General features: G+C 37.9%; 1 protein-coding gene across 2 annotated transcripts in view; it reads right to left on the minus strand.

The window, feature by feature from the left end:
- Positions 1–3,245: 3,245 nt before the first annotated feature.
- The window catches only part of LOC127452104 (collagen alpha-5(IV) chain-like), a 100,786-nt gene continuing 87,499 nt past the window's right edge, over positions 3,246–16,532 (minus strand). For both annotated transcript variants that reach the window (XM_051717321.1, XM_051717311.1), the window contains exons 40-49: positions 11,848–11,981; positions 7,797–7,869; positions 7,627–7,698; positions 7,404–7,532; positions 6,816–6,914; positions 6,410–6,622; positions 6,146–6,323; positions 5,860–5,974; positions 4,899–5,071; positions 3,246–4,502 (exon numbers count right to left, since the gene is read on the minus strand). In XM_051717321.1, coding sequence (XP_051573281.1) covers positions 4,421–4,502; positions 4,899–5,071; positions 5,860–5,974; positions 6,146–6,323; positions 6,410–6,622; positions 6,816–6,914; positions 7,404–7,532; positions 7,627–7,698; positions 7,797–7,869; positions 11,848–11,981 — 1,268 coding nt within the window. In that variant the 3' untranslated portion in view covers positions 3,246–4,420. The remainder of the gene's footprint in view (positions 4,503–4,898; positions 5,072–5,859; positions 5,975–6,145; positions 6,324–6,409; positions 6,623–6,815; positions 6,915–7,403; positions 7,533–7,626; positions 7,699–7,796; positions 7,870–11,847; positions 11,982–16,532) is intronic.

Consider the following 16,532-nt stretch of genomic DNA (forward strand, 5'->3'; position numbering starts at 1 on the left):
TTGCTGTCACGAAGAAGCTCTGGAAGATGTAATCCCACTAAACAACAGGAGACGAATGTTGGAACAACAGTGGATGTGCACGTCAAGAGCACGTGTATGAGGAGGTCAGGAGATAAATAGTCCAGTCTCTCATAGCAGTCATAGCACGCATGTACCAACCACCTGTGTATGTGCGCATAGTAAAAATTAAGTATACTTTGAAAGGCTAGCGTTCGACTGTACGCAAATGCTAAGTGTTCTCGTCAAAACCGAGTTATACTTTGGGCTTTAAGGTGAGCTTGTTTGTTTACTCCCTTGGCTTCATTGCTGCATTTGCAATGCAATATGACAAATGTAGCAATTGTGACGCTACACTGGAAAAGCTACACTATTGTGAAAACATCTGAGCTAATGTCATGCTACTGAAAAATGTAGGTAGGTTAATTGTTAGTTTTCACATTGGAATGTGAAAAGGGTCCATTGAAACTAAGTAATGGTATTCCAAAGAAATATTCGATCTGAATGAGCAAGCTGTTTTAGAATGGTGAGTCATCAGTGCCCCCAAAAGTATTGCTCTAACCACCCCTTGCTGAAATAGCTAGGAGGTCTTCTGCTGAACTTGGCTGGACTCCTGCTGAATCCAGAAGGGGAACCCTACCCACTGACAGACATTTCTTGCGTCATAAGGAGCTGAGGTTTCTTCTTGGTTCATTTCAGGGGCGTGGATGTGTATGAATGTTGATGGAAGCTCAGGGATTAGACTGTATGTGGCTCATGAGCTCACTGGCAACATGTGAAGGTATTCCTTAACTTCTACATTGGCCACAGAGCAATTAGGCATCCACACTCAAGGGATGTAGTATTTGCTGCTAGGTCCTCATGTTTCAAAACAGACATGAGCAGTGCTTCCTTTTAAAAATTCATTAGGGAAAAGGTTATACTCTAAATTATGTAGGTCAGGTGTGCCCTAAAGAGCAAATTACCCAGAAATAAAGCTTTGACTTACCGCATTCCCTGAATCATTCCATAGACACAAATAAACTTAGACTAGCTTGGTTTGTTCTGGTCAGTTCTGGAATTGTGCTGGTCTAGATGGTGGACCAAGGTTGCATTACTGGTTAAAATAGTTAAGAAGCATCAACATGCTGGAGATTAGCGTGCAAAACAACATATGGTGACCAGCAATGCTGGTCTTTTCAGGAGGGGTTGTCTCTGACTTGAATATAATTCACAAAAATAAAAATAATTTAACCACAAAAATCAGTTACTCATGCCATCCCAGATGTGTGTGACTTTCTTCTGCAGAACAGAAACAAATATTTCAGCTCTGTCAGTCCATACAATGCCATACAATACAATGAATGGTGACCAAAACTTTGAAGCTCCAAAAAGCACATAAAAGTAATCTTTACGACTCCAGTGGTTTAATCCATGTCTTCCGAAGTGATCCAATTGATTTTGGCAGACCAAAAAAATTATCCATTTTCACTTTAAATTGTGACATCTGCAGTCACTTTGGCGATCATGATTTCAAGCTCGATTACACTTCCTAGTGCCATCTAGAGCTCTGTGAATGCGTCAAGCACTAAGAAGTGAAATTGAGCTTAAAATCATGACTGTGCCTAGAGACTGCAATGGCAAGATGAACAGTGAACAGATATTTTGGTCTGTTTTCTCCCAAATCGATCGCTTCAGAAGACATTGGATTAAACCACTGGAGTCTTATGGATTACTTTTATGCTGCCTTTATGTGCTTTTTGGTGCTTCAGATTTTTGGTCACCATTCACTTGCATTGTATGGACCTACAGAGCTGAGATATTCTTCTAAATCTTTGTTTGTGTTCTGCAGAAGAAAGAAAGTCATACACACCTGGGATGGCATGAGGTTGAGTAAACGATGAGAATTTTCAATTTTGGGTGAACTAATCATTTAAAAACATGTGAGAAGAGTGAAAGATGATAGTCCATAGAACTTTTGTTTAGTGTGCAAAGGGACCTGGGTTAAAATCCTGAACTAATACACTGTTTTTTTTTTTTTTTTTTTTTTTTTTTTATAAACAAAGAAAAATTGCAACTACACTTGATAGCCAGTTATCAGGCATTTTTGTTGTATGGAAAAGAACTGCCTTTTTTCTCTTTGCATTTTGGTAATTACTCCTTTTGTGTTCCATAGAAAAAAGTCAACATGAGGGTGTGATGAACTTTTTTTCATGAGAATGGTTGATTTCTTGACTTTATGACAATTGCTTTTTTTATTTTATTTTATTTTTTAACCTAAAATAGGCTAATTATGTAACTTTATCAAAGATACAAAAATATCTATGAACTATTTAGGTTCCACTATATAGGTTCTTTACACCCAGGTTTTTTTTTTTTTTTTTTTTTTTGGAGCATTGCCATAAAATAACCATTTTTGGTTCCCCAAAGAAAGTGGGCATGACACTTCTGTTGCTGTGTCTGCCATTTTCCATCAACTTAATTAAAAACAAATCTAGTTAAGGATCTGCTTTCAATTGGATTTCTTAAGAACTTGCTGCATTGCTGCAGTCGGACCCTGACTAAATGACTGAAAGCTCAATGGCATAACAATTGAACAGTGAACTTCAATCTTTCAGAAGTTACGTTGACCCTTGTTTTGGCTCTTTCCAGGAACCACACCATTTTCTTTGTTAAGCATTTGGCTTGACCATTGCTCCTTGATCCTGTTGTTGCCTGGAACAAAGACCATTATACCAGTGGCAATGGGGTCACTGTCATCTGCTCAATGATCCTATTGAGAGCTTAGCTGTTGCCAAATATCAACTGGATCTTATATGAACTACTTAGTTCCTAAGCACAAATAACCAATTTGTCCTGCATTATACACCAAAGCACATTGGTCAAGTTTGAGCAACAGAGTGAGAGAGGATACATTTTCGACTGAATCTTCCACTTAACAAACTTCCTGAAATTTTACTTAACCTTTGACCCCATCTTCTGAAATCGAGGTCATGTTGTTGTGATGCAGCTTACACTCATACATGTGTGGAATGCACTGTGTATCCATCTTAATGAAACTTATGACATTTTGGAAAACACAGGATTGTAAATGATGAAACCAGTAGTTTTGCTCTACTGTTACATATCTTACAGTTCTCACCAAAAACTTAATGCATAGTAAAATCCAATACTATTCTGATTAGTTTTCTCATACCAGCCATATCAATCCGGAGAAGAAAAAACATCAGAATTACAATTATGGGCACAAAGAAAGTTCACCTTGCACAGACAGTGTTTGTTTCTTTTATTTCAGTCATTTAAGTTTATAACAACCTTTGGATACTTAACATAAAAAAGGGAAAATGATTTTGAAATACACATTTTTGCACCCCATGATGACTCTCAAAAGGACTATACACCACACTGTGGTGTAGTTTAACAATCAAGTGCCAATGAAAGCTTCACAAATTAACAACAGAACACTAGGTTCTGGGTTTCCACAGAAATTTCCTTCCTAGTTAAATTAAATCAGAACGGAGGACAGACCTATTAAAATAATTCTGAAAATTTTTACGTTTTGTTCTATGCATTTCCATGAGTTTTTTTTAAAAATGGGTATGCTACGATGAATGCCACTGATTCCTTTAGGTCAGTAATTTGTAATTGCTTGACAACAAAGAATTACTATATATTTATATAAAATACTGTTTCATTTAAAGAAAGATCTTTGTACAAATGTCAGTGTAAATGAATGTGTGAGCTAATACGTGAATGAAAGTGAGTGAGTGAGTCAGCATATCAACAAAGAACCCAGAAATTCATTATAAAGAACCAATTTGTTTTATACTAAAAAGGTGTTTTACACAATATACACATTGTATTACTTACAAAAGAGATAAATGACACATAGCTAAAAAGTCCTGATACAGCAGTGTTAGTATCACCAACAACAAAAAGATGAGAAAGCGATGGGGGGTAATGCTAGGCTTAAAAAAAAGCAGTCCCACTAATGTAACGCTTCAGTGCATTTAGTCTCTTTGAAATTCAAAGTGCCCATTTGGTAACATGGAGACAATCCCACTCATAAGAAAAAAGAATGAGAGCTTTTCTCCCAAAAATGTACCACATTTTGTGTAACAAAAAATATTGTAAGAAAATATTATAGAAAAAAGAATCTCTGCAAAATCTCTGAGGAAAAAAATCTAATGCACTTTGTGTCACAACTGCCATGGCACCTTGCTGGATCTGCATATTTCTTGTGAGGTACTTCTTTGGGAAAAAAAAAAAAAAAACTAATTTATTTTGTTCAGTTTCTTTTGCTGTGTTGCACAGTAGCACCATAGAGTTAAACTGGAGAGGCTGCACCAATGCAATTCCACTGGTAATCAGCATGGCAGCTGCAGTTGTTGTAGGTGATGACTGATCCTCAACAACAACAACAGACTGCACAAATGCCACTACGTTACGTCCTCTTCATGCACACAATACAGCGGCTCACACGGGTCTCCAAGTTTCCAGCTTTTAGTGTCTCCGACTGCGGCTGTCTGTTTGAGCAGAGAAAAGGAAGGGATTAGGTTGATAAAACAGTTTATGAACTCATAATAATATGCAGTTTTTGAATGTATGGGTGCTGCATACAGTGTGTGACATTTGCAAAGTTTTACAAGAGTGAAAAGGTCCTTTCAAACTGACAGCAATTAGACTGCTGGAGGTTGCCAAGTTGCTAGTAAGGCTTAGTATGACATCATAAGTCTACATTTGTCCAAGTAGCAAAAGAACCCAAGGAAGCAATGAACAGGTAACCTTAGTCTACTTCACAAACCATCTGCTGTTTGTTAAAACTGATCTAATGACAACACAAGTAGTGACTCCCACATAAATAAAGCCATCTAGCTAACACTGAGTATACAATGCAGTGTCATGACATATACAGCTCTTACCTGAACATTTCATTCACATCCACAGTGGCCAGCCAGAAGCTGTATGAGTTGCCGTAATAATTGCAGGTGCCTCGACCATGGCACTCAATGAACGGAGCGGAGCGGAACTCCTCCAGACAGGATCCGGGAGAGGCAAGAGCCTGACCTGAGCCTTCAGCACCTGCACTGGTGTGCTGTTACACAGAGAAATAATGGCAAATTGACAAATAGGAGCAGATGTGTGTTCTGATATTTGCTGTTATTACTTGAATAATGAACTTAAATTTCAAATCAAAGCTACTGTAAAACTTAAGGCTTAGGACACAATATACATGTCATACAGACTACTTTCTGGAGCTGGAAAATGACAGTTACCATCCACTTTTATAGTATGTAAAAGAGCAAACTAGACATTCTGCTAGATAACTCTAATCTACCATGAAAAATCATGAACTATCCTTATGAACAAGATCTTCTTTCACCTTTAGATGGATTGAAAGTGAACGGCTTTAACTGTAAGATGATCTTAACCTTACTATTCTGTTCGGTCATTTTTGACCGAAATCACCCTACACACATATATGAGGCGCTAAGACCATAACACACCCACAATGGAACACACACAGAAATAAATGGGTGAAACTGACACAGGCAGAAGGCAGAACATAACACACACAATCATGCATGCATGCATGCACACAGAGAACAAAGAAAGTCTTTTAACTAAACAGTAGTATAGTTAAAAGTAGTGAACTTGTATAAATGTGCTAATTTACATATGTAAATGAATGGTGAACTCGATATATTTATATGTAAATAAGATCTAAAAAAAATTATAATAATCCCAAAAGAAGTGCATAATTTTATTGTTTTTACTTCAGGGAAGAAGAAATGTTATAATTTCTTTAAAAAAAAAAAATAAAAAAAAGTTACAAGTCCTATACTTGATCAGAATAGGAGGGTTAAAGTTTATGGAAAATACCATCATGAAGGAGTAACCAATCCAGAGGGGATCCCAGTTCTGTGGGCAGGTTGGCAACTGAATGGTCTGGCTGTGTATAGCAATCACCATGGCTGGGGCTTCACACACAGAACACCTACACACACACACACACACACACAAACACACATCATGTTTCTGCAATGGATTCTGATACTTTTGCCCAACCACCTTCGAAAAGCTCTTGTATATGAGCTTCACCAGGCAATCAGATACCGCTCCAACACATATGCATCATATAGCCTCTGTGTTCATGTCTGTCTCTTACCTACTGATGAAGGGTTTGATGCCTTCTCCACTGATGGGCGCCATGCTCTTGGGCATGGGCTCTGGTGTGGATAACCAATAGGAGTAGTCATTGCGGGCGGCAAAGTTGCAAACATTGTTGATGTTGCAGAACATGAAAGGCATGGTGCTGAAACGACGTAGGCAGCTACCAGCCGTACCTGTTAAAAGAGATTGTTATTTTGAACTAAAATAAAAATGCATGCATGATATTTGTTCTCCAGTATGCAGCTTTGGGGCTACTCACCCAGGTCCTGTCCGTGTGCCCTCTCGTTGCCCTGCACATAGAGTAAAGAGTACCCATCATAGACGAGGCCTGTGCCATCAGGACAAATTGGCACTTCAGTGGTCTGGCTGTGGCGTGTGATCAGAAAACCGTGTGCTGCAGATGATGATCCTGAGTAACCTGGAGGGCCCTGAATTCCATCTGGACCAGGAGGGCCGGGGTAACCACGCAGACCTGTACATAAATGGAGGTGGTGGAAATTTAGTCACTGTTTAAAGCAATTAACTTTCTAATAATTCAATGCTGCAAAACAACCTTAAAAGTGAAGTGTGTAATCACTGAGCCACAAGCAGCATCAAACGGAATGTTTGAACACTGCTTCAACAAATGGCATAAGTTTGGCGCCTGTACATCCTGTCTCTTTTACCTGGTTGTCCAGATGGTCCTAAATCTCCCTTCCTTCCAGGTGAGCCAGGAAATCCTGGAGGTCCCATTGGACCTGGGTCACCAGGGTTGCCAGGTGAACCTGTAGAATGTAGTGACACCAGACATGATAAGGTCTACAGTATTGACCAGTGTTTTTCAGCAGTAAAAAAACTGATTAGCTTTACTGTGTATAGGGGTAGAGGACACATAATGTGTCCATGGACTTTTTTTAATCAACATCAAGATTTTAGGTTAAAATTTAAATGAACGTATAAGTGAAAGTGTACATCTTAGGTCTTGAAACTGGTCACCATATATTTTATGTTTTTCACCATTCCATTTTAACCACCTTTTGCCTCCATTAGCATATTTTAAACAGTCCTGCAGTGTGACAAATGGATTTTAAAAGTAAAAATATCCCATGTAGTCTCTATATGGATATAAGGTCATAAAAGCTGCATTTTAAAATAATTATTGTTGTTTAAAATAGTCTTAGATGGAGTACAGCATTTCACGCCCAAGAAAGGACATGTCAATTCCCCAAAGGTAATTCATGTCAACTACCCATAGTCTAAACATGACCACTAACCTGGAAGACCCTGCAATCCCAGGGGTCCTGGTGGGCCTCTGTTGCCTTGGATACCAGGTGGTCCAGGAGGCCCACGCTCCCCCTTCACAACAATAGGGACTGGCGACTGACCTGGGTCACCAGGAGGTCCTATGATCGACAGAGGGGAGAGAATATCAGAGGACGCATTACTTATTGGATTTGTAAAGGTACTGGATCATGTCCAGGTTTCAAAGTTACACACCTGGAGTGCCATTTTCACCACGGTCCCCAGGGATGCCGGCAGGACCCGGGGGGCCAAGCTGTCCTTTAGCTCCTGTCCATTCAGATGTTTTGTGGATAAATATTATAAATAACACTTCAAAACAAGCAAATTATGAACTCTTGTTATGTTTATACACAGGGATAACTGACCTGGGAATCCAGCAACTCCTTGAGGTCCAAAATCTCCTTTAAGCCCAGGGGGTCCTGGAGGACCTGGTGGACCCTTGTGAAAACCAAAGTACAAAGTATTTACTTGAATGAACAGATAAACAAACCGCTCACTTTTTGTGAATGTCAGCTGAAATGTGATATACCATATGCAGCCCTCAATGAAAATGAAAATATGTTTGGACATCAATTTTCAAAATTACCTTTAGGGTTTAAAGTGGTCATGTCATGAGGAATCGGATTTTCCTTGATATTTTGACATATAAAAGTTCTTTATACTATAAAAACATAATGTAAATTTCAGAATTCAAAACTTAGTCCCCAGTGCAATAAAAGCATTTATTGAAACCAAGCTGCAAAAACACCTCTCTACTTCCGCGACAACCCTACGTCACTAGGGGTACATTCATTCATGACTGCCTCTACTGCGAAAAAACATCAACGTCTATTATTGCACCCTTGGCCCTGCCCACTGGTGCTCAGCTCCTACTCAGAGAGAGACCTAAACAAATAGGCCTATTGTGGCATCACTATTCCTGAACACCAAAGGGGACCCATCTGGATCTTTTTGGATAATTTTTGTATATAAACATGCACTAGGCAGACATATTTGACCACTTGATACATATCTCGCAGTGCTTTTAAAAGATGCGGTGTCAAGTTACAACTCTGAAGAGAAGCCATTTTCTGTCATTCAGCTGCTCTGACTCTTGTTGTTTTGAGCACACACATCATGGACGTGTTCTTTCACCCAACTGCACTATTTTTAATTGTTGGTGCATCTTTAACAGTTTTGATATATTTCCCGCGATGTGATGCTGTATGTGCGTGCGTCTAGTTCACACCGTGCTTTGGACTATGTGTGTGCATCATGTGGATGCATCTTCATCATATTTCAGTGTGAACTGTATGCTTTTTCAGCTCATGTCAGTGGATTGTAGGACTGCCCCTGACCAAAGATTTTCCTAGTCAACTAGTAGGCTTTAGTTTAAGCCATTAGTCAACTAGTTGTCGCACATTTATGATATTAATTTAATGACTTAAATATATATATATATATATATATATATATATATATATATATATATTGGGTGGTATCAGAAAATGTTTTGAGTTCCAGGGCTGAGATAAGATGTTATAAGTAACATTGCTAACACTGTTCTACAATACAGAGAAATACTAAACCGTAAATTTTACAAGTGCACGCATGAACCGAGCCACAGCGACACCGGCAAAAGCGGTAATGATTCAGAATGTGTCAGAAAAACCAGCAAGGAGACCATCTGAACATTGTGTTAATTTATAGATAGAAATGCACATTAGGGTTGTGCTGACAGACGATGATCTCGGGGATCGACGATGGTCAGAGTGATCGCCAATAGCGGATGCCTTTGATGGTGTCAAGACGATGTTTGGCTCGTTTTCCCATAAATGCATTTTAAATGATTATTATTCTTATTATTATTAGGCTATTAATATTATCAAATTAATATTACAAATAATTTGCCCGTAGACACACAGACACGTGCTTGAAGAAACACATTTTATTAAATTATTAAGAACAGATGTATGACACGCTGTTTGTTCGGAGGCGTGCAGTCTCGTGGAACACGCGCATCTAAAAGGTTCTCACTCTTTCTTTGTTCCTGTCCTCTGAATTTGTTTATGCAAGAACAGTATCGTCTATGAGTGCTGCAAATGACCTCAGACATCTCAGCTCAGGATGTGCTTTGAGTTCAGTTCGCTTTATTTCCACAGAGCAGTTCATTGTGACCAACTCTGCAGCCTATACATCTGTGATTAAAACATAAAATAATACAAAAACACGTTCACCTCGAACCATGATTTATATTTCAGTGATTATTATCATCATTATAATTATTACTTTTGCATTTATAATTGTTTTTATGTCTTCATTTGTGTAAGTAATTTTCCGCTGCATGTTTAGACAGATACTTGCCTAACGGTAAATGGAAAGGGGGTTACTTATATATTATTTTTTCGATCACTTCATTATTTTAATTGCTTTTTCGTTTCGTTTGGAGTGCAATTTGAATTTAGAAATGTATTTGATTTAAGTTTTTAGATTTTTAAATAAATTAATTTTCAATGCAAAATCACTAAATTAAGAATATTCACCGATCCCTCAGCCCAGGTGTTGCCGATGTAATTGGATATTGTGATATATGCTGTATACGCACACACACACACTACTGGTCAAAACTTTTGAAACACTTGACTGAAATGTTTCTCATGATCTTAAAAATCTTTTGATCTGAAGGTGTATGCTTAAATGTTTGACCGAATTAGTTTTGTAGACAAAAATATAATTGTGCCACCATATTAATTTATTTCATTCTAAAGCTCAAATTTTATTTAAAAAAAAAATAAATACATTTTAAATTGATGACTTGGACCAAATAATAAATAAAAGCAGCTAATAAGTGCCCAACATAGATGGGAACTCCTTCAATACTGTTTAAAAAGTATCCCAGGGTGATACCTCAAGAAGTTGGTTGAGAAAATGTCAAGAGTACATGTCTGCAAATTCTAGACAAAGGGTGACTACTTTGAAGATGCTCAAATATAACTCAGTTTTGATTTATTTTGGATTTTGTTTAGTCACAACATAATTCCCATAGTTCCATTTATGTTATTCCATAGTTTTGATGACTTTACTATTATTCTAAAATGTGAAAAAATATAAATGATAATAAAGAATGAGTAAGTGTTTCAAAACTTTTGAATGGTAGTGTGTGTGTATATATATATATATATATATATATATATATATATATATATATATTGTGAAGGAGGGAACAAAACGAATTTATTCACACACATGATGTATTTTCCTGGACAACGAAATACCTTACCGATAAAGAATGCATAGATGAAGTAGGTTAGTTTAGAAAGAGATGTTGCCCTTCACAACTGTTGTAAAGCCATCTTTCAAAAAGTTGAGAAACAAACATTTTAATTGCACTTAATTTTTTCCAGTTTCATTTGAATTTTTAGATAAATAAATAAAAATTGCTTTATTGTGTAGGCTTAACCCAAACCCTGCTTAATGAAAATTACCCCATAGTACCACCTAGCAGCCAACCAGTGGTAATACTGGTGTTCGTCGGTTTCCTGTGGATTTTTTTTCCTTTGACCAACCGACCAATCAAAACTTGGTCGACCAAGACTCTTCTCATCGACTAACGTTTGGTCCACCATTAGGGGGCAGCCCTAGTGGATTGCTTGTGAACCAGTCATAATACAATTCAAGCTTTGCAAAGCAACTATTGGGGAAGTCCATCAAGGATGGGGCAGTTCAAAACACTTGGGATGCAAAACAGTAAGTAAACTGTTTCATTCATGAATATTTCAAATGTCATGACTGTTTGATAGTTTATGGTGCTGAGTGTTAACAGTTGTGTTTGAGATGAGCAGTTTAATATGTTCAGATACAATGTGTTGGATGTGCATTATGTGTAAACCCTGAAATGTAGTTTTATAATATTGTGGAGCTTGTTCATTCTTCATATTAAGTTTCAAATATGGCTGATTTCGAAGGACTGCGCACTGTTAGCCAACCATAACAGTGGGTGTTTACGTTGAAGTTTTAAGGAGGCGCTTAGGCCAAAACAGAGCGTTTCAGACAGAGGGACAGAGACAGGGTGGAAAATGATCATATGCTACTAAATTATGTTTTGGTGCAAAATAAATCTTAATAAAATTATCAGTGGACATCAGGTAAGATAATAAAGCTATAAAAAAGGGCATATCATGACCCCTTTAAGGTATAACCAAGACTTTTGTTAAGGCTGCAATGTGTAATTTTTGTGCCATTAGTGTAGCCTAAGGAAAGAAAGTAACACGGGTTTGGAACAATGTGATTACACAATTTGAATTTTCTTTCAAATTTGTCTATGAACATTAAGCTGGGAAAGGAGAAAGTATTTTAACATTGAAAAAATTACACTCAGCAGCTATATCACTTATTAAACTTCCCATTAGTACTTTTAAACACATCTGTAAAGCTCACCGGGAAACCAGGGGAACCATAATCTCCTTTCAGTCCAGGTGCACCAGGTGTTCCAGGGAACCCAGATAAGCCCTTCTCACCCTTAACTCCTCCACTACCTGAAGGGCCACGGGGACCCTCAGGGCCAGGAGGACCTTCACATTCACAGAACAGAAATCAGTTAGGCCTATGTTTCTACCCATGTTTTATGCTGAATCAGATCAAATCCCCCAACAGTCTAACAAACTGCATTAATCTCACATCAGGAAAATAAACCACTGTCAAAATAAAAACAAGCATTGATGTCTGGGTTTGTGTGTATGTTTATCACGTGCATCTTGCTTTGTATAGTGCTTAGGTTTGTTGAATGGTTCTGTGATGTTCTGGGAGCATGAGTAGAAAAAAAAAAGAGAGAACAATAAAAGACTCAACTATTTTCCTAGAAACAGATAGGCCTAAGAAAAGAAATGGAGTGCAACAATAAATATCTCTTAACCATTGGTAAAACATCTAATAACAAATGGAAGTGCACAGCATGACACAGGTATCAACCCAAGCAGTCTAACCTGCTGGACCTACAGGGGTCAAAGGTCAACATCCAAAAATCCAAAAGAGAGGAGAGGCAAAGAATAAAATATAAATGTTTAAATCAAAGAATAGCAAAGCAACATAAGCAAGCTACTGTATATAATGTATTGAAGAACATATGAGTTTTGTCAAATTAAACAGAATTAAAAAAAATATTCAAACATATTGTTTAGTTTTTGCATCCAATGACTTTAAAGAAGTGTTACTGATCAAACAGTTTAGCATGACATTGACCATGTTTAAAAGCACATCATTTTCCAATTAAAGGGATAGTTCACCCAAACATGAAAATTCTCTCATTATTTACTCACTCTCATGCCATCCCAGATGTGTGTGACTTTCTTCTGCAGAACACTAACAAAGATTTTTAGAAGAATATTTCAGCTCTGTTGGTCCATACAATGCAAGTGGATGGTGGCCAGAATTTTGAAGATCCAAAATCACATAAAGGCAGCATAAAAGTAATCAATAAGACCCCAGAATTAAATCCATGTCTTCAGAAGTGATATGATAGGTGTGGGTGAGAAACAGATCAATATTTAAGTCCTTCTGTACCATCAATCTCCACTTTCACTTTCACATTCTTCTTTTGTTTTTGGCGATTCTCATTCTTCGTACATACACTATATTGCCAAAAGTATTCGCTCATCTGCCTTTAGACGCATATGAACTTAAGTGACATCCCATTCTTAATCCATAGGGTTTAATATGACGTCGGCCCACCCTTTGCAGCTATAACAACTTCAACTCTTCTGGGAAGGCTTTCCACAAGGTTTAGGAGTGTGTTTATGGGAATTTTTGACCATTCTTCCAGAAGCGCATTTGTGAGGTCAGACACTGATGTTGGACGAGAAGGCCTGGCTCACAATCTTCGCTCTAATTCATCCCAAAGGTGCTCTATCGGGTTGAGGTCAGGACTCTGTGCAGGCCAGTCAAGTTCTTCCACACCAAACTCGCTCATCCATGTCTTTATGGACCTTGCTTTGTGCACTGGTGCGCAGTCATGTTGGAAGAGGAAGGGGCCATCCCCAAACTGTTCCCACAAAGTTGGGAGCATGGAACTGTCCAAAATCCCTTGGTATGCTGAAGCATTCAGAGTTCCTTTCACTGGAACTAAGGGGCCAAGCCTAGCTCCTGAAAAACAACCCCACACCATAATCCCCCCTCCACCAAACTTCACAGTTGGCACAATGCAGTCAGACAAGTACCGTTCTCCTGGCAACCGCCAAACCCAGACTCCTCCATCAGATTGCCAGATGGAGAAGTGTGATTCGTCACTCCAGAGAACACGTCTCCACTGCTCTAGAGTCCAGTGGCAGCCTGCTTTACACCACTGCATCCGACGCTTTGCATTGCACTTGGTGATGTATGGCTTGGATGCAGCTGCTTGGCCATGGAAACCCATTCCATGAAGCTCTCTACGCACTGTTCTTGAGCTAATCTGAAGGCCACATGAACTTTGGAGGTCTGTAGCGATTGACTCTGCAGAAAGTTGGCGACCTCTGCGCACTATGTGCCTCAGCATCCGCTGACCCCGCTCTGTCATTTTACGTGGCCTACCACTTCGTGGCTGAGTTGCTGTCATTCCCAATCGCTTCCACTTTGTTATAATACCACTGACAGTTGACTGTGGAATATTTAGTAGCGAGGAAATTTCACGACTGGACTTGTTGCACAGGTGGCATCCTATCACAGTACCACGCTGGAATTCACTGAGCTCCTGAGAGCGGCCCATTCTTTCACAAATGTTTGTAGAAGCAGTCTGCATGCCTAGGTGCTTCATTTTATACACCTGTGGCCATGGAAGTGATTGGAACACCTGAATTCAATTATTTGGATGGGTGAGTGAATACTTTTGGCAATATAGTATATCACCACCTACTGGTTGGGGCTGGTCAAAATTGAAGATTTATTGTAAAAAGTGACTTAAGTATTGATCTGTTTCTCACCCACACCTATTATTGTTTCAGGAGATATGGATTTAACCACTGGAGTCATATGGATTACTTTTATGATGCCTTTATGTGATTTTTTGACATTCAGAATTCTGGCCACTATTCACTTGCATTGTAAGGAACTACAGAGCTGAGATTTTCTTCTAAAAATCTTTTTTTGTGGGCAGCAGAAGAAAGAAAGTCATACACATCTGGGATGGCATGAGGGTAAGTAAATGAATCATCCTAATTCCAAAAATGTCTTTTTTTCCCTTCAAAATTAAAAGAATTACTTTTATTTAGACAGAAATTAATATTCTGTTACAATGATTATTCTGAATAAGGAGTTTACATGACTTGAATTCTGTTTAATAAAGGAATATGCCAGTGGTCTTGTTTATATTTCTAGAATCTAATGTAATTTTGGCTTAATTGGTTTATTGCAATAAAGATAGCATATTTACATTTATATTACACAATCAGAATGACCACATATAAAAATTAATATAGGAATATTCTTGTGCATGTAAACAAGCTCACTGTGCTAAATCTGCTAACTTTGAAACAACATCCATTCAAATACAGCAAGAAAATGCTCAATTACACAAGTAGTCAATTATATTGTGGTAATGCCCCAATTTTAACAATAGAAGTAGACTTATTTTGCATGATGGGAAAGAATAATATAGTTACTGACCACACGCCATAAAGACAAATCAAGAATAATGAATTAGATGAAATATGAATGCTTTCTAAACCAAAAATAAATAAATAAATAAATAAATAAATAATAGCTCTAGAATAGTAAGAGCCTGACCTGCTGGGCCTGCACAGATCCAATGTCATCAGGAGGAGGCAGAGCCATGCCACAAGAAACAAGAAATACATGTCATACCCAGTATGAACCTGGGTAATAAGCCTAACAGACACTATCCAAAATGGGCTACCTTTTTCACTGACTTAAACTTCAATACAAAAAGGTACACCAATATTTAAATTTTGTCTACCAAAATCTATATGTGTAAACTGAGGAGCTCTTTTTTGTCTGCCATGTAAAGGCAAAACGCAGTTAAGAAATCAGGTCGCTTAGACTAAGATCTGTCCTGTGACTCAACGGTTTGGCTCAACCATGCTAAGATTCAGAGAAAATTGCAGTAACTACAAAATCCTCACTAAAACTAGTTACTGTGTTTTGTATGGCAGATGAGTCAAATATAAAAAATTATATATATATATATATATATATATATTTTTTTTTTTTTTTTTTTTTTTTTTTTTTTTTTACATTAATACTTACAGAACTCATACAAAGTGTTTGTTTTTGGCCAGAGTGGAACCCATTTTAAATAGTCCTGTGCTGGCTTTTCATTTCTTACAAATCAGTCCATTTGCTGTGCAAATACAGACACTTGGCTTTGTTCACACTGCTGGAAAAATCTGATTTTTCTGAGTGATTGTTCAAACTGAAAGTTATATGTGGCCAGATCGGGTTTTTTCTGTTCAGACTACATTCGCTTTTGCTATCATGTCCACATTAGTTGTCATAGTAACGCAACAAACTTGCGTATATTCACCATGCATGAGATTTTATCAATGGATGTTTTACCACTGATTATGCTTTTCATGAGGGCAGTCTCCAAATATGCACATTCTTCACAGACAAGCGTTTAAAAATGGGTTTAAAAATGGGAGAGTTGGCATTTGCATTGTTTGCTGCTGCCATTCAATACTTTATCGCATTGTGGTTTCTCGCAACCGGTATGGATTACTGCACCTTAGCGCATATCTTTGGGTAAGTTAAGCCAATGTCTGTATTATTTTAAGAGGTTTGCAGTGCTTTGCGTGCCCTGTAACATATAAATGACATACGAAAAAAAACACATGAAATCCGATCTGACCGTTCAGACTGAGACACATTAAGAAAAATCACATTTTAATCGGATTCCAAACCACCTACGAATGTGGTTTGGATGAGGCTTGTAAAATTTTATTTTATGTGTTTTTGTCCTGTTCAGACTACAAAAACCTAAACGGATTTGAGTGACTGCATCCAAAAAATCAAATTTTTTTATGCAGTTTGAACAAAGCCAAAGGTACAGTGACATGCAGACAGGTACTGTGAACACATAAATAAACAGTCAGTTGACTGACAGGTGCTGCCCATTTCAAAACACTGTAGCTTCC

The sequence above is a fragment of the Myxocyprinus asiaticus genome, chromosome 2, assembly GCF_019703515.2.
Source record: "Myxocyprinus asiaticus isolate MX2 ecotype Aquarium Trade chromosome 2, UBuf_Myxa_2, whole genome shotgun sequence".
In the NCBI taxonomy this organism is placed as follows: Eukaryota; Metazoa; Chordata; class Actinopteri; order Cypriniformes; family Catostomidae; genus Myxocyprinus; species Myxocyprinus asiaticus.